The 23,926-nt window shown below is 42.2% G+C and overlaps 1 protein-coding gene across 4 annotated transcripts in view; it reads left to right on the forward strand.

Moving 5' to 3' along the window:
• reps2 (RALBP1 associated Eps domain containing 2) overlaps positions 1 to 22,808 on the forward strand; it is a 182,717-nt gene extending 159,909 nt beyond the window's left edge. For 2 of the 4 annotated variants that reach the window (XM_059650393.1, XM_059650394.1), the window contains exons 16-20: positions 1,638 to 1,694; positions 5,262 to 5,345; positions 8,955 to 9,094; positions 9,883 to 9,988; positions 21,592 to 22,808. In XM_059650393.1, the coding sequence (XP_059506376.1) occupies positions 1,638 to 1,694; positions 5,262 to 5,345; positions 8,955 to 9,094; positions 9,883 to 9,988; positions 21,592 to 21,660 (456 nt within the window). In that variant the 3' untranslated portion in view covers positions 21,661 to 22,808. The remainder of the gene's footprint in view (positions 1 to 1,637; positions 1,695 to 5,261; positions 5,346 to 8,954; positions 9,095 to 9,882; positions 9,989 to 21,591) is intronic. The other 2 variants (XM_048540758.2, XM_048540760.2) reach the window with 2 other exon arrangements.
• The last annotated feature ends 1,118 nt before the right edge of the window (positions 22,809 to 23,926 follow it).

A 23,926-nucleotide genomic window follows, 5' to 3' on the forward strand; every position in this document is an offset into this window, starting at 1 on the left:
TGACTTGTAACCCTAAATATAGATCAGAAATGAATAAGTGATAAGGAAGAATCATTTAATATCGTTGAGGTAGGGTTTGTGTACTATTGCAGGATAGAAACTCGAAGAGTATCACTTTGTGTAATTATAGAAGCAGGGCAGTATGTCATTTGCTGTCTTCTCAGCCAAAATATGCAACATGTGGGAGGCTTGTGAAAATTGGGAAGTGCAACATGTCTCAGCAAGAACAGAGGTTCAACCTTCTCCTCCTGTGAGGCTGTAAACAATAGCACATGGGCAGCATCCAGAAACAGGAAGGTTATCAGCATTCTTGTCTCTGACTCAGAAAATTCCTTTATGTGGGTTAGGACTTTATTGCAGTGTCAAGGAAGCTGCAATATTGTCATCCAGGTGAGATGTTAAATCTACATGTTTATATGGAAAATAACACATGCCATGGCACCATTCAAACATAAATAAACAGGGGAATTCCCCTGGTGTCCTGGCCAACATGCATCCCTCAGCCAATACTAGTGAGATCATATTTACTCTTGGAAGCTTTATTACATTTTTGAGAGACCCGTTTTTGTTTTCCTTTGGTTAAACATTGGGGATGTATCTTGAGTTCAGTGCTTGGTTCCTACTTTGTTTGAGGTTGTCAGAATAGAAGCAAGAGGTTTTTTCATCTCAAAGTTTCCTTTTAGGGCCACGCGATGTCTGCCCAATGACAGTGACTGAGTTTCAAAATTCACATGTCACTTGTGAAAGCTAATGGAACATCTTTAAGTGTGTAAGCTGCTTTGTATGAATGCAGACTCTTTCCTCCCTCCTTCCCCTGAAGCTTTGTGATGAAGGTGACCACTCACGCCCAGAAATAAAGGTTTCTTTCCCTCTATGGGATTGGAAATTTGACTCACAGAGGAATTCCAGGTCCCGATCCTTGTGCCCGAGCTACATTGTGCTGGGAGCATGAGTTTTGAATCCAAATGACCCCAATTTGCTGAGAGCTTAGGTCAGTGGTCAATCTGGGGCACTGCTGGGGTTGGGGGGGAAATGGAGATGTCAGCCTGGTGCCTGCGCCAAAGGCAGGCATAGCACCCACCATTTTTGGAGGCAGGAGCTCCCTTGCGGATCTTAATAAATAACTCCGTGGCAAGGTAAGAGGTTGAACGAGAGGGACGGCTTTGCAATGTTTTGCAGAGTTAATTCCATTTCAGACCATCTCCATATGGAGTTTATGGAGCCATTAATTGGAGGCAAGAACCTTTCTCACTTTCTCTCCCCACCATGTGCTTGTAGATAATTGGAAACTGTCACAAAAGCTTAGGACGCTAACTTGACACCTTCTGCCTCCACCCCCCACCTCCCCACCACCACGCCTCCTCCAGGTTTTTAAATTCCACTTTCACTATCTTTTTTTTCCCTTCCTGCTCTACTACTTATGTCCAATCATCCTGAAGGTTGGCCCAGTTTGAAGTGTTTTCAGCTGCTTGCGCTACCATGACTTGTACCTTTTTGAAATCAAAACATATAATAAGAGGATGACTAGGGTAGGAATAGGGTCAGTCAAAGACAGAAGTGGGAAGTTGTGTGTGGACCCTGTGGAGACCGGAGAGGTGCTAAATGATTATTTCTCATCTGTTTTCACCGAGGAACAGGAGAATATTGTAGAGAAGACGACTGAGTTACGGGCTACTAGAATTGAAGAGATTAAGGTTAGTAAGGAGGAGGTGTTATCAATTCTAGAAGATGTGAAGTTAGATAAATCCCCTGGGCCAGATGGGATTTTTCGAAGGATTCTCTGGGAAGCTAGGGAGGAGGTGGCGGAGCCTTTGGCCTTGATCTTTGAGTCCTGATTGTCTACAGGTTTAGTACCAGAGGACTGGAGGATTGCAAATGTTGTGCCCTTGTTCAAGAAGGGCAGTAGGGATGACCCAGGTAATTATAGACCTGTGAGCCTTGCGTCGATTGTAGGAAAGGTTTTGGAAAGGATTATAAGAGATAGGATTTATAATCATCTAGCAAGCAACAATTTGATTGGAGATAGTCAGCATGGATTCGTCAGGGGCAGGTCATGTCTCACAAACCTCATTGAGTTTTTGAGAGGGTGACCAAGCATGTGGATGAGGGTAGGGCAGTTGACGTGGTGTACATGGACTTCAGTAAAGCCTTTGATAAGATTCCACATGGTAGGCTACTAGAGAAAATACAGAGGCACAGGATTGAGGGAGATTTAGCAGTTTGGATTAGAAACTGGCTTTCTGTAAGGAGGCAATGAGTGGTGGTTGATGGAAAATATTCAGCCTGGAGTCATGTCACTAGTGGTGTGCCTCAAGGATCTGTTTTGGGACCACTGCTGTTTGTCATTTTTATAAATGACTTGGACGCCGGCATAGGTGGATGGGTTAGTAAGTTTGCAGATGACACTTAAGTCGGTGGAGTGATGGACAGTGTGGAAGAATGTTGCAGGTTGCGGGGAGACTTGGATAAACTGCAGAACTGGGCTGAAAGGTGGCAAATGGAGTTCAATGCGGATAAGTGTAGGTGATTCACTTTGAGAAGAATAATAGGAAGTCAGATTACTGGGTCAATGGAAAGATTCTTGGTAGTGTGGATGTGCACAGGGATCTTGATGTCCATGTACATAGACCCCTGAAAGTTGCCACCCAGGTTGATAGTGCTGTTAAAAAGGCCTACGGTGTTTTAGGTTTTATTGGTAGAGGGGTTGAGTTCCGGAGCCGTGATGTCTTGCTGCAACTGTACAAAACGCTAGTGCAGCCTCATTTGGAATATTGCGTGCAGTTCTGGTCACCCCATTACAGGAAGGATGTTGAAGCATTGGAGAAGGTGCAGAGGAGATTTACCAGGATGTTGCCTGGTAAGGAGCGCAGGTCCTATGAAGAAAGGCTGAGGGGCTTGGGTGTGTTCTCATTGGAGAGAAGAATGCTAAGAGGGGATTTAATAGAGACATACAAGATGATCAGAGGATGAGATAGGGTGGACAGTGAGAGTCTTTTTCCGAGGATAATGACTTCAGCTTGTACAAGGGGGCATAGCTACAACTTGAGGGGTGATAGATTTAAGACAGATGTCAGGGGCAGGTTCTTTACTCAGAGAGTGGGAAGGCCCTGCCAATGTAGTTAACTCAGCCACGTTAGGGGCATTTAAACAGACCTTGGATAAGAATATGGATGATGATGGGATAGTGTAGGGGGAGGGGTTTAGATTAGTTCACAGGTTGGTGCAACATCGAGGGCCGAAGGGCCTGTTCTGCTCTGTATTGTTCTATGTTCTACATATCTCAAGGCACCGACTCAGAGAGTTATAAAACAAGCTTGTGAAATCATGAGGGGCATGGATGGTGTGAACAAACAAGGTTGTTTTCCCCGGTGTTGGAGAGTCCAGCACTAGACAGTGTAGGCTTAAGGCGAGCGGGGAAAGATTTAGAAAATAGAACATTACAGCACAGTACAGGCTCTTCGGCCCTCGATGTTGTGCCGACCTGTCATACCAATCTCAAGCCCATCTAACCTACACTATTCCATGTACGTCCATATGCTTATCCAATGACGACTTAAATGTACCTAAAGTTGGCAAATCTACTACCGTTGCAGGCAAAGCGTTCCATTCCCTTACTACTCTTTGAGTAAAGAAACTACCTCTGACATCTGTCCTATATCTTTCACCCCTCAATTTAAAGCTGTGCCCCCTCGTGCTCGCCGTCACCATCCTAGGAAAAAGGCTTTCCCTATCCCTATCTAACCCTCTGATTATTTTATATCTTTCAATTAAGTCACCTCTCAACCACCTTCTCTGTAATGAAAACAGCCTCAAGTCCCTCAGCCTTTCCTCGTAAGACCTTCCCTCCATACCAGGCAACATCCTAGTAAATCTCCTCTGCACCCTTTCCAAAGCTTCCACGTCCTTCTTATAATGCGGTGACCAGAACTGTACGCAATACTCCAAGTGCGGCCACACCAGAGTTTTGTACAGCTGCAGCATAACCTCTTTAGTTCCGGAACTCGATCCCTCTATTAATAAAAGCTAAAACACTGTATGCCGTCTTAACAGCCCTGTCAACCCGGGTGGCAACTTTCAAGGATCTGTGTACATGGCCACCGAGATCTCTCTGATCATCTACACTACTAAGAATCTTGCCATTAGCCCTGTACTTTGCCTTCCGGTTACTCCTACCAAAGTGCATCACCTCACACTTGTCTTCATTAAACTCCATTTGCCACCTCTCAGCCCAGCTCTGCAGCTTATCTATGTCTCTCTGCAACCTGCAACATCCTTCGTCACTATCCACAACTCCACTGACCTTAGTGTCGTCTGCAAATTTACTAACCCATCCTTCTACGCCCTTACCCAGGTCATTTATAAAAATGACAGACAGCAGTGGACCCAACACTGACCCTTGCGGTACACCACTAGTAACTGGTCTCCAGGATGAACATTTCCCATCAACTACCACCCTCTGTCTTCTTTCAGCAAGCCAATTTCCGATCCAAACTGCTATATCGCCCACAATTCCATTCCTCCGCATTTTGTACAATAGCCTTCTGTGGGGAACCTTATCGAACGCCTTGCTGAAATCCATATACACCACATCAACCGGTTTACTCACATCTACCTGTTTGGTCACCTTCTCAAAGAACTCAATAAGGTTTGTGAGGCACGACCTTCCCTTCACAAAACCGTGCTGACTATCCCTAATCAATTTATTCTCTTCTAGATGATTATAAATCCTATCCCTTATAACCTTTTCCAACACTTTACCAACAACTGAGGTAAGGCTCACTGGTCTATAATTACCAGGATTGTCTCTGCCCCACTTCTTGAACAGGGGAACCACATTTGCTATCCTCCAGTCATCTGGCACTTTAAAAGGGACCTGAAGGGCAACTTTTTCACACAGTGGGTGGTGGATATATTGAATAAGCTGACAGAAGAAGAGGTGGAGGCTGGTATGATTATAACAGTTTAAAAGGCATCTAGATGGGAATACGAATAGGAAGGGTTTAGAGGGATGTGAGCCAAATGCTGGCAAATGGGATTAGATTTATATAGGATATCTGGTCGGCATGGATGAATTGGACAGAAGGGTCTGTCTCCATGCTGTACAGTTCTGTGACTCTAAGTGACACACTTAGCCAACGTAAGGAAGTATGAGGTAAGATTACCTGAAAGCTTGAACAAAAAAAACTCAAGTCTTATCTCTTAAACAATGTAGTCTGTGGAACGCTTACCTAGACCTCATTGCTGTGCAATTGATTTTGTAGGCCAACAAAGGATCTTTAACAGACCTATCCTCTCAAATGAAGAGACCAAGTAATCTGGGAGAAGAAAATAGCTCCCCAATTAAGGTTAGTTTGGAATTTGGAAGCATTTGATTTTCACAAGATCAATTTTTAAAATTTTATTTGCTCCTGATCAGAGTTCGAAGGAGTATATTCCATGGTTTACATGCCTGGTTTACTGTCAGTAATTAAAACATCAGAAAAAGAGACACGGGTGGGTGTCCTTATGAATAGGGGAAGCAATCTCACGTAATATTATTAACTTGAACCCTACCTCAAGTCACAGTAAGCTAAATGTGTGAGGGAAGGGTTGTGTCTGATAAATGATTTCTGAATTTAAGAAATAGTTACGGCTTTGTAACACTATAATTTGCTCTTTTGTCTTTGTCACCACTTATCTTCTGTAGTTTATAGCCTCAGGCACAATATAGCTTCTTAATCTATTATTCTCCATTCTGTATAGCTAGAAATATGAGATGAAAGTTTCTGAATCAACCTCTTTTCTCATTACTTTGTGCTTCTCTTTGCTCAAAAACCTTCTGACTCAAGGAGTGAGGGGAAGCTTACAGGAAAAGCATTTGGAGTAACTATGTGAAAATTGTCTGAATATGATGACAAAAGCAGAAAGATAGAAATTGGGCTAATTGGAGGCAGGTAACAAAACCAGGACACAACCATAGCTTGGTTTACATTTACTTGATGAATGAAAAATAATTTGCGAGGGCAAGGATAGTCTGCCCACTTGCAATCACTTGTTTCATGTTACTGTTCACGGTAAATCAATTCCTCTTTTTAAAAATAAGCTTTAAAATCTAGCTTCGGGTTGAACTGGACACCAGAGTTTTGAATTGTTAAATCTGTGTTGACTCTTTTGTAAGATCTCAACACCTTGTTTCATTTCTCTGCTCTTTGCACATATCTTTCTTAGTTATTTTATTCCTCAAATATATGTTTTTGTAATTAGTGTTACAAATGCTTCCCTGTGCTGTATCTCGATTTGGTATAATATTACCTAATTACTTCCCCCAACCAAAGCAGGAAGCCAACGGCAGAGAGCGACTTTTCTTACCATACACTTTTGTTTTTCATTTTCTGAAGATTTTGAATGGATCTTAAATTGTGCGTCATACTGAAAGAGGCCATTCAGCCCATTGACTACGTTGGTTCAAAGAACTAATTAGTTAATTGCAGCCCCTGCTGTTTTCCCCCTTTTTCTTGCATTTTTCTACTTCATCTATTTATCCAAGTCACTTCTGAAAGATACTAATGAATCTGCTTTCATGTTTTACACCTTAAATCACTGGGTTCAATTTTTAAATCCTCATATCTCGTTGAATTCTTTTTATATTCACCTAATCTTCGTACTTTGGTTACTGACCTTTTCTGTCACTGGAAACAGTTTCTCTCTGAAATTATGCCTTGAATAAGCAATTGTAATACACAATAAAAAGGGCCAGTAACAAACCCAAGAAACACCACTGTGTACTTAACCTCCAGTCTATAAAACAAATGTTCACCACGATGCTCTGCTTTCTGTCTCTTTGCCAATTTTGTATGCATGCTGTCACTGTCCTGTTAATCCCATGGGCTTTAGTTTTGCTAACACAGTCAGTTATGTGGTCATTTGTCAAATGCTTTTTGAAAGTTTACATACACGTTAATCGCCCAACCTTATTAACTCTGCATTACTTTATTAAAGAATTCTTATCAAGTTAGTCAAAGAATTTTGTGCTGACTTTCATTTGTTAGTCCACACTTCTCCAAAAGCTAATTATTGTGTCCCAGCTCAGTGCCTGTAAATGTTTCTCTGTCACTACTCTACCATTAGCTCAACAATCCTGTGGTTTTCAGTTTATGTCCTCAATTTACTGACTCGTCAAACAGTGGGATTATCCTCCTCTAAAACCTTTGAATCCCAGTGGAACTTCCCTCTGTCAAATCTCCTCTTGATCTCTTTTCTAATGAAAAGATGATGGTAGTTTTGAAGGTGAGAATCAGCAGTCCCTCTAATTAATTTTTCTACTGCATGGACTTAAGGACGGCTACATTCTGGAAGCCAATGGGTCAGCATGCCAATTAAATATATAGATACATTGTCTCAGGTTTTATTGTCAGAAGCAAAATAATTGTATATACCACTAACCTCAAAAAAAAAAGTTGCCCACAGAATCGATTTTCCTCTGTGGTATGGATTTTTCCTTTTCCAACATTTTCCCAGACATCCAGCAACAGTGATGTCGTCAAACAACGTAAACAATCAGAATGAATTATTCTCGCAGGCGGTAAACGGGGAGGTGAAATGCACTGATTATTCTTCATTGTTTTGGCAGTTTTACAGAGAACGGTATAAAATTTGGACCATGTGCTGGCATTAAAAGTTGAAACATCATAAACTTTGTTTTAAAATATGATTTTTCTTATTTGTTATTTCACAAATACAATTTTCTTCAGGACCGGAGAGACTGTTCAATAGTAGATATGGCGTGGTATGCTGTTGGAAACCCAGTCATCAATAGGGCATATGTTTTATCCCCACATATTTAATAGTGACATCACAATGTGTAAAGGAAGCTTCCTGTCAGGTCACTAATTCCTGAGGATTGCCACTAGTGGGGAAGTCAGCATGTGCATCCCACAGAAGTGCTGTGGGACTTGCTGAGAGCAACTTCTGGATTTCCATGTTGAAGCGAGCATGCGTCAATGCCAGAAATACCCATCCATTTCACAGGGTGGTAACCACAAACTTCAAAAACCGCGCCATCACTGTCAAGCTCATTGTAGGACATCAGCAAGATAAAGGAGGGTAGGTTGTTGTCACAGGCCATCCATCAACTTTTTGCTTGCCCCTCTCCGGTCACCCAACTGATCAGAATTTAGGCTCAGTGGATAATTTGAAGTCAACTGTAAGGAGTGCGTCAGTGGCAGGTTAACTGCTAGCAGTTAGCAAGACTCAAGAGTCAGTTAGCAGTGTAGTGGGGCTGGTTCAATTGAGGCATTTAGGAGGGCATTGGATAATTACTTGGATAGAAATGGTACGCAAGGCTATGGGGGGAAAGTGTAGTTTGGCACAAGGTGATACTTGTTTGAAGAGCTGTAGGCATGTGGCTGGATCACCTCCCTCCCGTTGTGAGATGTTAATGCGTGCAAATAGGCCTCTCTTTGCTCATGAGAATTTTATCTTACAAATTAACATTTAGTTGAAAATGGGTCTTTTTGCTTCTGTGTTGAAAAATTCCTTGTTTGCCATCACACGTGATTTTTCCCATTTTTCTTGCCAGTGCCCATGTCGATCAGTACCTGGGAAAATGCTGTCCACTGCCTCTGACATTGCAGCATGCCTTCAGTACCGCATTAAAGTTTAGATTACATACTAATGTCACCAAGACAGGGGGCTCAAACCAACAACTCCTATTCAGAATAACAAAGTGTGGAGCTGGATGAACACAGCAGGCCAAGCAGCATCTCAGGAGCACAAAAGCTGACGCTTTGGGCCTAGACCCATTCAGAAGCAAGAGCGCTGCCACTGTCTGAAACCTAAATGAGCCTTTTGCAATCCAAACTCCGGCACACTTTGACGTTAGGTAGAGCGGGCTGTTAAGGAAAACAAAACAATGGATGAAGTAGTGAGGGAAGAACAACTAACAAAGTGGCTGTTTTTCTTTTCTCTCCATGAAGGATGTGAAGTCTCGCCAGCCTCCTTTGAAACCTCTTCGTAGAAAACATCGGCCTGAAAGCCAGGGGGAGAGTCAGGAACCATTGCCTCGACTTAATTCGACTTCCGCACCAGACGCTAAACTGCACCAGCAATTGCAAAAGTAATATTTGTGTTGCTTTTAAAATAGTCATTCAGAGCTTTAATGTAATCTTAGAGCACAATATTAATGATCTTTAGCTGTAGCCTCCATACTGTACTGTTATCTCAGTGGTGTACCACTTCAAGCAAGTGGAAAACAAGTGAGCACTGTGTACAATGTGCGTCACAAAGAAATGGGCAGTGTATTACACAGAGCGTCACCGCCTACAGAAGTTAGAGGTCACCAGCAAAAGCTGAGTTATGTGGCCTTAGACCAGCTGTGTCTGCTTACTGTGCGTTGATAAGAAATCCCTTTTCAAAAACTCTGTTTTTATTAGTCATGAAAGAACGGCACAAAAAGGGGATTCATTATTGACAGAAAGGTACAGGATTAATCCTCCATTCAGGGTCGAGTGCTGGTTCTCAACTCTGTTTGACCTCAGATTAATATCAGCAGAGTCTACCAGTTGTATTGTGTGTTAGATATTAATCCTTACCCGTACAGCCATGCAAAACGTAACCCTGGATCAGCAAAAAAAATCTCTTGCAAGCGATATAGTCATGGGTAGGTGATTGGAATTTTTTTTGGAAGGCAATAAAAGTCGCATCCAACTAGCCTGGAATTCAGCAAACTTCAAAATTGCACATAAACCCTGCATCTCTCAGACCTTACCTGTTGACAGTCAATGATCAGAGATCCCTGTGACAGGTGTAATTTGTCACTCACTGAAATGTTAAACTGAAGATGATTATGGATTCAATTACTTCATTATAATAAAAAAATAACCTTTTTTTTGTTTCTTGTTATAGAATGCCATCCAAGCATAAAAAAGCCATTCAGACAGCGGTTCGCAAAAACAAAGAGGCTAATATGATTCTGGTCAGGTTGAATGGTGAACTGCAGCAGCAATTCAAAGTAAGATAACAGCACTGAGCTGGAGAGTTCAATTTTATTGTTGCTGCAAAAGCAGATCCCACTTTTTCACAACAAATCCCGTTCCATCTTGCTTTTTAATATAATTTGTTTATTTTTGAAGCATTGATTTGCAGAAGTCTAAATTGTCTTGCTATTCGCATGATGGATATACCAATGTTTGTAGATGTGCTGGTGTTTGTAACCTGGGTAACGCATTCAGCTGGCATTTCACTCCTTGCCTTCCAAGTGATGCCAGCCTTAGGATGGGGTTGGGCACCTTGCCACATTCTAATGTTGAGATATTATTGTTAGAGTGTAGTTCACTCCCTTTACTTATTTCACACATTTAAGAATTATGAGTTTTATCCGCCTACAGCTTTTGAATTTTTAATTTTTTTTGAACAAACTGCGTGTTAATGATTTGGTGTTTGGAGAACTAGCAGCTGCCTCATTGCAAAAGACTGTAGGTTGCATGGTTTAGTTTGAATTTCCATTCCAGACTCACTGATGCAGGAGGAAGTTACCCAGATAGTGGCCTGATTTTTGTTCCGGGGTTGGGTGGGTGGTGCCAGTGTGTGCTGGGCCCATTACCCAGTAAGTGGACATGCATGCTTTGGTCTTTGTCACAGCTACTTTGTTTGTTTTAAAAGCAATCAAGAATCCCAGTTACTCACTCACCCTGATTCTAACTATGCCTATTTATGTCACCTCACCTCCCTACCTACTCCATGCCCCTCTTCCTCCATGCCAATGTCGCCCCCTCAAACTGCCTTTCATATCTCTTCCTATGCCCCTTCACTCATGACCTTTTATCGACAATTTGTCAATGTTTTGCCAACCACACCCCCACACAATCCTTTGCTATTACATCCTCAACTACTTAATCTCTTGTAAAAGCAAACATTTGTATCCATAGCCCCATCCCAATGGCTTCTGACCGCTTGGTAAAGTCAGTGTAACTGAGAATTGCTGGGCACTTATCTGCGATAATCAGGGATAGGGACAGAAATCTTGAGACCTCTGTGCAACCCCTGGCCCTAGTTGATGGTCCCTGTTGTCCCCTCCTATGGCAGGCCTGGCAATAATTAGAGATTGTGAAATCAGTCTTGCAACTCCGTTCCTACAATGATAATCTTGTGTCTAACTAGGGAGAGTTAAGTTGTAGTAAGCAGTGTTATCTTGGAGAGAGGTGAAATTTTTAATGCTACTTGTACCACTGTGATTGTAATACCTTGAGGCAATATCAGCTCACTCATTTTGACAGTACTGAAACTTCTCCAAGCAGGAGGCAGTCCTGAAACTTTTCCTTAGGGGCTGTTTTGCTTGCTAAACTCAATAGAGGAGCAGAGGTCTGTCATGAGTAGATGGACAGTAGGCATACTACAAGTAGTGTCTGCAACCTTGTGTAGTGAGTGAAAAGGTGACTAGAGTTTGATTCCCGACCTCTGTTCGACAACCTATGGTGGGATCCCAAATATCTGGGGCTTGGGCGAGGATAGTGATGGTCTTATCTGTGCCATTTCTATAGATTAAATAGCCTGCTAACAATCATGACAGTGACTGCTTGGGCACAGTGCTAACTATGGGAACAGGAGCCTGAACATTTAGCAATCACCACCACCCCCACCCCCACACCAAAGCATATTCTGGCTTTCAATGAGATTTTGGCTAATTTGCGATTCACTTCAAAATACTTGCCTTTGTCCCATTTTGCTTAAAACATGTAGTTATCAAATCTAGCCATGTCGGTTTTAAAATGAGCAATTAATCTAGCATCCAACAATTAATAATTGATTTAACTAATTGAAAGCCTTACCATGCAAACTTCCAAGACCCTTTGTGTGAGGAAGTGTTTTCCAGTCTCTCCTGAAGAGTATGATTCTATTTTGTAGACTGTGCCCTTAGTCCTTCATTCCCAAACCATAGAAATAGTTTGTCCCCACTTACCTTATCTGTTGTCCTTTGTATCTTAATATTTTGATTAAATCACCCCTTAGCCCTCTTAATTCCAGGGATACAACCATGGAGCCTTGTTTCATCTTTCCTTAAAGCTTAAGCCTTGGAATCCAGGTATAATGTGAGTAAATCTACCCTTCAGTCTCTCCAAGGCCAATATATCCTTCTGAAAGTGTGCTGCCCTGAACTGTGTATAGTAGTCCAGATGTGGTTTAGCCAGGGCTTTATGTAGCTGAAGCATAACTTCCTCTAGATGTAAAAATCAACACATGAATAAAGGGAGACTGAAGGTTACTTTGTAAAAGTGTTTTATGCATTAAAAACTCAGGGGGCAACAGCAACTACGTGAATGTTTTCAACAAAACAAACAAATTATTTTTCAGAGGTGACATTATTCTATTTGACAGAGTTTTTAACCTTTAGTGGAGAGCTAGATAGAAAGTTAGCTGCAAGTTCCCACCAACTGGTGGAACACAAGTAACTCACACACTGAGCACTTAGCGCCAGAGAATCAGAATGTGCATTGAATTCTCTGGAGTGGGACTTGAATTCATCACTTTCCACCCTGAAGGCCAGATTGCAACTTACTGAGCCAACATAAGTACCTGTTATGGGTGTTACAATATCACATAGTTTAATCAATGTAATCCTATGTCAATAAATTATCTCACCAGACAGTTAACAGATGGACACGAGAAATATGATGAAAGCCTAAATGCAAACAAAGTGTTGCTTATATTCAGAAGATTTGGCAGCATCTGTGAGAAGAGAAAAGAAAAGGAATTAATATTTAAGGTCAATAATCTTTCATCTCAATTGGAAACAAGTTGAAGATACAACAGAATTTAACCAAGTAAAAGATGGAGAAGGGTGGAAAGAACAAGAGCGGATATCTGTGATGAAGTAGGTGGCAGAAGCGGAATGAAGCAGAATGCAGGTGGACACAGACAATGTTCAGCTTTGGGATGATAAGCAGCAAGTAGCATTAGCATGACATGAAGTGGCATGGCTAGCACTGCTGCCTCAGTACTAGGGACCCAGGCTCGATTCCACCCTTGGGTGACTGTCTGTGTAGAGTTTGCACATTCTCCCTGTGTCTGCGTGGATTTCCTCTGGGTGCTGCGATTTCCTTCCACAGTTCGAAAATGTGCAGGGTAGGTGGATTGGCCGTGCTAAATTGCCCATAGTGTCCAGAGATGTTTAGGTTAGGTGGGTTAGACATGGGGAAATTTGGGGAATGGGCCTGGGTGGGATGCTCTTCGGAGGGGTGGTGTGGACTTGTTGGGCTAAAGGACCTGTCTCCACCCCGAAGGGATTCTATGACACAGATGCCTGGACTAATTACCTGCGATCAACCTTCATTCATATTGCAATCATTAATGATGCCATAACCAACATCCTGGTTACTCATCATTGACCAGAAATTTAACTGGATCAGCTATTATTTAAGAACAGATGAGCTGGGTGTTTTACAGTAACTCAGCACCTCACTCCAAAGTCTTCCCATTACCTGCAAGGCATAAGCTAGCAGTGTGCTTGAATGTTCTTTCTTGCCTGGATGAGTGCTGCGCCAACAGTGCTCACTTTCTTTAGGGGCTGAAGTTGGTCATTTGGTCCCCACATTCTGTCAGCCATTCAGTAACATCATGCCTGACCTGATTACTCCACACTCCCACCTATCCCAATAACTTTTCACCCCTTGCTTGTCAAGAATTTGTCTACTTCAGCCATAAGTTACTCAAAGGCTGTGTTCCTACCGTCTCTTGAGGAGAATTCCAATGATTTAGGACTCAGAAAAAAAGTTCTCCTCATCTGCTTTAAATGGGCCTCCTATGTTTAAACAGTGACCCCCTAATTTTAGATTCTCCCACAAGAGGAACCACCTTTCCAAATACGCACAATCAAGATCCCTCAAGACCTTGTGTTTCAGTCAATTTGTCTCTTACTTCTCTAAATCCCAGCAGATGCCTGATTTGGTCTGGTCTATCCTTATAACACAGCCCATCCAAACAAGATATTAGTCTTGTAAACCTTCTCTTAACTGCATTCAATGCATGTATATCCTTGAAGACCAACACTGTGTACACAGTGCTCTAGATTGGGTCTCACCTAATGCCCTGTACAACTGAAGCATAGCCTTCCCTTTTGTATTTAACTCCCCTTATGACAGATATTAACAATCTAAAAGTTTTCCTAATTTGATGTATCTGCAGATAAATTTTTGCAGCCATGCATTAGGAATCCCAGAGCCTTCCACAGCTCAGAGCTCTGCATTGTTTCACCATTTAGATAATATGCTTCATTTTATTCTTCATGTCAAAATGAACATTTTCATATTTGCCAAATTATTCTCTTTTCCAGATTCTTGTCCACTCATATCCTATCTATATCTTTTTGTTTCCTCCTTATGTCTTCCTCACAAATTACTTTGCTACCTATCTTTGTGTCATCAGCAAATTTAGTAACTGTTGTCTTCCATCCCTTCATCCAAGTTGTTTGTAATATGTAATAAGTTGAGGCCCCAGCACTAATCCCTGTGGCACACCACTATCAGAAATTGACCCATTTATCTCTGTTTCCTATGAGCTGGCCAATCTTCTATCCTTGCCAATATGTTTACACTTTTTATACAATTAAATCTAATTTTCTGCAATAACTTCTGATCTGATGCCTTCTTAAATGCCTTTCAGAAACTTAAGTACAGTACATCCATTGATTTCCCTTTGCTTACATCTCACATTAACTCTTGAAAGGACTCTAGTAAATTGGTTTAACATGATTTGTCTAAGACACAGCCATACTGAATCTGCCTGGTTACTTTAAGTTTTTTTTTGAAAAAAAACCCTGGAATAACATTTTTCATCATGGCTTTGATTATCATCTTCTCCATGGCAAACATTAAGCTAAATGACCTCTCATTCCTGGCTTTCTGTCTCCCTCCCTTTTTGCAGAATAGAGTTATATTCACTGTTTTCCTGTCTAAGGCACATTTCCAGGGATCTGGGGAATTTTGGAAAATTACAACCCAATATATGAACTATCTTAACCAGCCACTTTTAAAACCCGAGGATGAAGTTCATCAGGAGTGAGGCACTTGTCAGCTTGCAGATCCACCTATTGCTTAGTGTGTCACCTAGAGTAGCTCACCACCAAACAAATCAAAACAGCAACCTGAATCAGTGCTATGCACCAGTTTTAAACACGCACTGGCACAGTGGCAGCAGTATGCAGCAGCAAAACGACAAGCCTTTGAAAAGGCTTCTTTGGTTGCTCTGAAACTATTGGCCTGTCCCACAACAAATATAAGGATAGCAGGTACATGGGAACACCGCAATCTGAATGTGCCCCTTAAAAATCACACTGCATCCTGACTTGGAACTCCACCTATTGTTGCTGGATCACAATCTTTTAATTCTTTATCTAACATGAGTTATATGAGTATACCTATACCACAGTCATTGTTCGTCACCACTTCCTCCAGGGCAGTTACAGGGAGGTAATGAATACTGGCCTTGTCAGTAACAACTATATCTGAAGAATGAGTCTTTTAAAAATGACAAAAGGCTTGAGAGTGATAGAGATATTTGAGATGAGTTTGGTGGTTCTGACAGCATGACAAATGGTACCTTATGTTCAGCTGCAGCAGGACAGCAGTATACTGGCACCCAGAGGCAGCATGATCAAGGTGTGCATTAGTTGTCAGTGAGACCTAGAATGATGCATATAGCACCAAGTCACACAAATGGCAAATCAGTCCTCTTTAACTGGAGAATACCAGTGAGTACAATGTTCAGAAGTCTGATTTCAGGTGCTGGACATGGGTGTTTCAAATCATTATGGAAGAATCATTGCCACAAGGATTGCAATAGTTAAAGGCAAAGGTACACCATTGCCCATATCCTGTAATCTGATCAAAAAAGTGAAGAATGTTTCATTACTCAGGACTATACTCCCTTCGCTTTCAGGGGACAGTTCATGTTCTGGGGGAGAAGTTGTAACTGTTTGTTGGCTTTGAGAATTATTGATGTTAGATTGTAACTTGGACAGAATATGAAATAGTCATGAATTTCAAACAGAAAATTGGTCACAGTGCAATCAAAACTGCCATGGTGTACTAAATTAAGTAGCAAATAATAACATGCTATGGGTGAGACATTGTAATTCATGGTGTTGACTACAAGGTAAGGTGGAGATAACAGTAAATTGATTTTTTTCATTTTTGAAAAGTGATTTATCATCTGAGACTTGCTGGATTTGGAGAGGACAGTAAGAATTTTGTTTTGCTGAGTCAGATCTGCTCAGCATGCTGAGGTTTGGCTACCATATGTAAGGTGTTGTGTTTGCAATGAGGTCAGCCAGATAGATCTCATAGAATATGAGTTCCCTGATTTGGGGCTGTTAACCTGGTCCAATCAGGGTGCCCTGGCTGCCTGATGTAAACAGGACCGTCAGAGGTTCTGTTCAGTCTGAGAGATAGCTCTAACAGAGCTGTACGAGTGTGAGGAAATTTCCACATGGAAACAAAGGGTGATTTTCACAGGTTTTGTATATGTCCTGCCAGTAGTCATATCCCAGTTAAATAATTCAATGCCACTCGATGTCTCTCTTCAATCAAAGCAAGCCCACCTTTTGTCATGTCATCTATTTGTTATTTGTTTCTGTATAACAAGTAAATCATCAACTACTTTTTTGGAAAGAAAAAGAAGGGACTTTGGTCAAACCTCCTCAAAATACGTTTCCAGAACGCAGGCCTCTCTGGACCTCTCTGCAGGGGTCCCCTAGAGTAGTGGATGACATCTAGCCATCTTCAGCTGCTTCATCAATGACCTCCATTATAAGGTCAGAAGTGGGGATGTTCCCTGATGAATGCACAATGTTCAATATCTTTCACAGTTCCTCAGATACTGAAGCAGTCCATATCCAGTGTAGTAAGATCTGGACAGCAACCATGTTTGTGCTGACAAGTGGCGAGTAACATTCGCTCTACACAATGCTAGACAATGATGACAGAATTCAGCCAATGCCCCCTGACATTTCACTGAAACCTCCACTATCGATGTCCTAGAGTAATCATTGACCAGAAACTGAACCATTTTTAAAACTGTGGTTCAAGAACTGGTCCAAGGCTAGAAATTTTGCAGCAAGTAACTCGTGACACCCCAAAGCCTACAAGGCACAGGTCAGGAGATGGAATAGTCTTTACTTGCCTGGATGAGTACAGCACAAATAACCCTCGTGCTTGACCTCATCCAGAAAAGAACAGCCCACTCGATTGATGCCACATGCACAAACATCACGGCGTCCACCTACAACACTCAGAATTAATGTGTACCATTTAGAAGATGCACTACATAAAAGCAAGCTCCTTTAGACAGGGGTGGGGATGGAAAAATGTCTTGGGTGGTGGGGTCGGATTGTAAATGGCAAAAGTGTCGGAGGATGATGCGTTGTATCCGGAGGTTGGTAGGGTGGTGTGTGAGAACGAGGGGGATCCTCTTAGGGCGGTTGTGGCGGGGGCGGGGTGTGAGGGATGTGTAGCGGGAAATACGGGAGACGCGGTCAAGGGCATTCTCGATCACTGTGGGGGGAAAGTTGCAGTCCTTGAAGAACTTGGACATCTGGGATGTGCGGGAGTGGAATGTCTTATCGTGGGAGCAGATGCGGCGGAGGCAACCCCTGTCTGCTTTCCGGAGAGACCACTCTCTCCGTGAGTCCCTTGTTCGCTCCACACTGCCCTCCAACCCCACCACACCCGGCACCTTCCCCTGCAACCGCAGGAAATGCTACAATTGCCCCCACACCTCCTCCCTCACCCCTATCCCAGGCCGCAAGATGACATTCCACATTAAGCAGAGGTTCACCTACACATCTGCCAATGTGGTATACTGCATCCACTGTACCCGGTGTGGTTTCCTCTACATTGGGGAAACCAAGCGGAGGCTTGGAGACCGCTTTGCAGAACACCTCCGCTCAGTTCGCAACAAACAACTGCACCTCCCAGTCGCAAACCATTTCCACTCCCCCTCCCATTCTCTAGATGACATGTCCATCATGGGCCTCCTGCACTGCCACAATGATGCCACCCGAAGGTTGCAGGAACAGCAACTCATATTCCGCCTGGGAACCCTGCAGCCTAATGGTATCAATGTGGACTTCACCAGTTTCAAAATCTCCCCTTCCCTCACCGCATCCCAAAACCAGCCCAGTTCGTCCCCTCCCCCCACTGCACCACACAACCAGCCCAGCTCTTCCCCCCCCACCCACTGCATCCCAAAACCAGTCCAACCTGTCTCTGCCTCCCTAACCGGTTCTTCCTCTCACCCATCCCTTCCTCCCACCCCAAGCCGCACCCCCATGTACCTACTAACCTCATCCCACCTCCTTGACCTGTCCGTCTTCCCTGGACTGACCTATCCCCTCCCTACCTCCCCACCTATACTCTCTCCACCTATCTTCTTTACTCTCCATCTTCGGTCCACCTCCCCCTCTCTCCCTATTTATTCCAGTTCCCTCTTCCCATCCCCCTCTCTGATGAAGGGTCTAGGCCCGAAACGTCAGCTTTTGTGCTCCTGAGATGCTGCTTGGCCTGCTGTGTTCATCCAGCCTCACATTTTATCTTGGAATTCTCCAGCATCTGCAGTTCCCATTATCTCTCTCTCCTTTAGATAGCACTTTCCAAACCCCCAACCACTCAGACCTAGAGGGACAAGGGGCAACAGATACATGAAAATAGCTGCAACTTCCCCCTCTATAACAGATGTACCTGCAGCAATTGGAATGCAATGTTCAGGAAGCTAATTCATCACCACCTTCTTAAGGGTAATTCATGATGTGCAATAAATGCTGGCCCAGCTAGCAAACCCACATCCCATGAATGAAAATCAGACGCTGCAAACACCATTGTATTAGCAGTTAGTTTAAGCAGAATCATGATTAATAATGAGGATGCAAAGCAAGTGCCTTCTGTTGTACAAAGAGTAGTGTGTGTCCACGCTAAGAGAAAAAGATTTTTATTCCCGAGCATGCTCAGCTTAAAAGTTAGATCTCTGATTTTTTTGGAGCTGGGTGGCATTTTCCCTGCATTTGAGAAAATTCACCACAACTATTCAAAACCAAGTACAACTTAGTGGGTGATAAAGGCAAGAAAAAGAATTGGGCTTTTGTTCTTCTTTTTATCCATTAAATATTCCTTGCCACCACTGGTGGGAGGGTGTCATTACAGTATGGCAAATTTACATAGGTAATTAGGATTGTAAATGCTAATGTAGAAATTTACAATGCCAAATTCTCAGGAATGTGGAAGCATATGTTTTTTAATAGTCAGTAAATATTTCACTGTGTGTCTACTAATTATTGTCAGAGTATATGGCCATTAAGCTGCACAAAGAACTGGAATATTTGTTAGGTAATCTGTTGACAAAGTAATATCCTTACTTCTGAACTTTTGCTTTATTACCACAGTTCTTCAATCTAGAACATAGGTTCGTAATGTTAATAACAAGAACATTTTTTTAGAGCTGAAATGCTGCTATACATGCCAATAATCATGAGAAACAGTATATTTGACTAATGTCTTTTTAAGTAAAAAGTTTGCTGATTGTACTCAAGAATATATAATTCAATCTTAATAATAGGTTTTAAAACAACAAGCTATTTAATTAGCATCAAAATGGATTTGATCGTCAATGTTGGGAACTACTCATTAGTCCTTAATAAGCTTCACGTAGGTCCAGAACCATTGGTTGCGAACTCCTGATCGAGGAATGCAGAATGCTTCGCTTAATGATTATTCTTTAATGAGAGAAAAAAGTGATTTTGAGTTTTCTGCATTGCAGCAATACAAGTTATCTTTTGTAGAATCTTTTCATCAAGCACTTAATAGGATAATTCTCAAGAATTGAGAGGGATTAAGAGGACTGCAGTTGGCTGACAAGTCCACTCTCACTGCTAGAAGTATCGCCATACATAATACCCTAGTTAGTGATGACGGAGAGTTAACCACCAACCTTTGTCTACTTTATCAAACAATGGGGTTAACACTGGTAAAGGCACTGCCATGAGAAAGTAACTGTAGAATTACTAGTGCTGTTTTGTTGAGTTGAAGTGAGTGAGATGTGTCGTCTTCTTTTTTTTATCTGCACAGAACACAGCCCTGTGATTTTATATATGTAGCTTCCATTACATATGAGTGAACCATACTGCAAGCCCAACTGGTTGTTAGGTTTTTGATTTCAAAAGGAAACTCAAATGCAATAGTGCAGTATAAACATAGTTGTAGAGCTCTCTATCAGAAGACAGTTGCATATTTCCCTTGCATCTTTTTTGAGTTAAGCATGAACCAAGACCACAGCAACCCTTTTAAATTGATGTAAAATGTTCCATTGCTTCATTTTGAAGTTTGGTAGGTGATTTATCCCCAGCTTCGTTCTCCTCAACGACCAAAAACTGGAGTATTTTGACATTATTGTTTACTGTTTGCAGGAACACGTTGTGCATAAATTGACTTTCTTTCCTTCATCGCATCTCAAAAGGCTTTTTAATTGGTTACGAGCAAAGGGAACTATGTTAATGGAAAATCTTCCTTTATACCAAATCGGTTAAGATGGCAGCCTTTTCCATTTTTTTAAACACTCTTTGCAGTTTTTCTCAACCCCCTCCCACCCACCTCAATTTTTAACTTCATAAAGTACTCTATCTGGAGGGAATGGAGAATGGAGTGTGAGACCAACCCAACATGCAGCTGGCAGCTGGACCTTGGAATGGGAGCAAACCAAGCACAGGCTGACCTCGGCCGGGGTGGTTGGGGGGGCAAGTCCTGGAAGAAAATCACCGCCAGAGCCCAGAGCAGGCAGCAGAGAGAGCGCAGGCTAGAGCGGGCAGCAGAGCAAGTCGCAGGCCTGGACCCTGGAGCAGGGAGCAGAGTGAGCATGGGCCGGAGCCCAGAGCGGGCAGCAGAGCGAGTTGCAGGCCTGGACCCCGAAGCAGGGAGCAGAGTGAGCGCTGGCTGGAACCCAGAGACGAGTTCTGGATGAATACAATCTCATGGAGGCAGCGTTGCCTCCTGTTCTGAAACTCAGCAGGTGCAGACTCGGTGGAAAAGGACTGTAACTTAAAGATACTTTTTATTCTCATTCTGGACTCTAAACTCTGTATTCCCATGCTAGCTTTTGTTTTTAACTATTTCAGTTTGGTAACAACACTTAAAGTATCTCTACCAAGGTATCCTGTACCTAAGATGGTACCAAGAGGTGGCATTACAGACTTTTCACTGCACTCCTTTTGAGCCCACTTGACGATAAAGTCTCGGCTATTCAATTCTAAAATCTACCAATTACAGCCTTCAACTCCAACAGTTTCTTTCTTTGGATTTTTATTGAGTGGTCTTCATTAATTTAATGTGCATTAAAAACAGTTGTCATGCTGTTTTTGCCATCCTGTGGTTTTTGGAACAAGGAGATTGGTTCCTAAAGACAAGATGTTAATGTACTCCACATACCTGCCAATACACACCTGACTCTGTATTCCATAAGATTTAATCACTATGCTTTGATTCTGTTCTGTCTTGAAAAGGTTTAAAATACAACACAAAGTGCTAATTAAGAATATTTCTTGTATAAAATGAACTCACTGGCATGTATCTCTTTCAGGAAGTTCGCAAAGAACGGATTGCACTGGAGTCTCAATTGGAGCAACTTCGACCAGTCTCCCACACATGACTTCTCCACCTTTCAACATGCAATGGTTAGGAAAGCAGAAGCTCAATTATGAGGACTGTGTGCAGTCTAAAACTTTTAGATAAGAACAGGGCGAACGTGAGCACAATTCACTCCACTGTGATCAAATAACTTCTCTTGGTGCCATCAATTTTATAGCAAACTGTTTGAGCATATAAACAGGGAAACCTACCCAGTGCAAACGCTTATATTTGCACGTTCCAAAGGTCTTTGAAAATGTACAGTTGTTTAAAGCACAATATGTTCCAGCCAACTTGTGTAACAAGTACTAGACCAATTTGTTTTTACATGGTTATGAACAGCTTTCATTTGAAAGCACAATCTGCGTTGTAGTGTCCCATACATGCATGTACAAAGCCATGATAAACCGGTAGGAGCAAAACCAAGCAGTCTGAGATTTTGTTAAACTATCTTTTTAACAACTGCAGTATTTTGCCAAACAAAATGTTCATTTCAGATCCATACAATGTGTTCAACACCACTTTGACCTTACCCCTCCATCCCAGCAAATTTTACACTTCATAAAACGTGTGTACTTATTTTCTCTTTCAGTTTTCAATATTCAATAACTATATTGTGAATTGTGCAAAAAAGTACAGTTTTCTAAGGAAATTTATGATGAAGACAATATTAACATTAAAGTGGGTAACTTTCTCGTCTTGTATACAATACATTCTATATTACTATGAATTCTAGTTTAATGGTGAAGTACTCAGTGTTTGAGCAGCTATCTGAAGTTATGAGCATCTTGTAGTTGTAATTTAAAGCTCCATGTGACTCATGGACTTGTGTAATTACATAGACAAAATAACAAGAATTGCATGTTGTAAGAGCGAAACTTTTTCTGGGAATGGCATGCTTGTATTCTGTTCAACTGCCTGATGTGTAAACCTGTTAGACAATGATACATAACTGTCATTTTATATGTTTATTTTCTCATCTGTCTGCCTTTACTGATGTGCAATATTTTTATTCTGAATTATGCATAATACTGAAAAGCTATTTAAATAGAGGTATCAGGGATTGTAGGATTTAAATATTTTCTTCTGAGTAGCAACTTTTGCTCCTCCCTGAAATCATTGCAGAGTTGGTAGTACTCTGTTGAAATAAATTTGGTAATGTTTCTAGAACTGGTGTGTATTTTGTTGTTTGCATCTTATACATGGCATTTTAAACCAGTCCCTGTTCTTGAATCATGGATCAATAGAATTTAATCAGAGAATATCTTAAGTGTGGGATCAAGCCATTCAACCCATTGAGTCCACACCAACTCTCTGAAAAGCATACCATCTAGACTTATGCCCCCCCCACCCCGCCACAGTCCCTGTAACCCTGCATTCCCCATAGCTAATACACCTAGCCTGTACATCTTTGAACACTACCGGCAATTTAGCATGGCCACTCCACCTAACCCACACATCCAGTTCGTCCCCTCCCCACCCCCCCCCCACTGCACCACACAACCAGCCCAGCTCTTCCCCCCCCACCCACTGCATCCCAAAACCAGTCCAACCTGTCTCTGCCTCCCTAACCGGTTCTTCCTCTCACCCATCCCTTCCTCCCACCCCAAGCCGCACCCCCATCTACCTACTAACCTCATCCCACCTCCTTGACCTGTCCGTCTTCCCTGGACTGACCTATCCCCTCCCTACCTCCCCACCTATACTCTGTCCACCTATCTTCTTTACTCTCCATCTTCGGTCTGCCTCCCCCTCCCTCCCTATTTATTCCAGCTCCCTCTCCCCATCCCCCTCTCTGATGAAGGGTCTAGGCCCGAAACGTCAGCTTTTGTGCTCCTGAGATGCTGCTTGGCCTGCTGTGTTCATCCAGCCTCACATTTTATTATCTTGGATTCTCCAGCATCTGCAGTTCCCATTATCTCTGAAACTATAGGGTGTTGTGGCCTTGAGGCAAACACTAAAAACCTAATACATCAGTAAAATATATTTTGCAGTATTATTTCGTGATAAGCTAATACTCAGGGGTTGCATCACCATGTTTGGTTGTGATTATAGGGCTTCAGGCTTTGACATTCAGTGGGCAATACAAAGGAGCCCCTAATGGATAGTCTATGACATCATCTGAGCCTTTGTTAAGAGTCTGCTGCTTTGCACTTGCTCCCAGACGCTCATTGTTCTCTGTTTTATTTGAACAGTCGCTCAATCAGTCGTGTAGTTATTATACATCTACTGTTTCATACACCCCTATCTAACAGTCTACATACTTTCCCATAAATGATTGAAGAAGT

This window comes from Stegostoma tigrinum, chromosome 12 (assembly GCF_030684315.1).
Source record: "Stegostoma tigrinum isolate sSteTig4 chromosome 12, sSteTig4.hap1, whole genome shotgun sequence".
In the NCBI taxonomy this organism is placed as follows: Eukaryota; Metazoa; Chordata; class Chondrichthyes; order Orectolobiformes; family Stegostomatidae; genus Stegostoma; species Stegostoma tigrinum.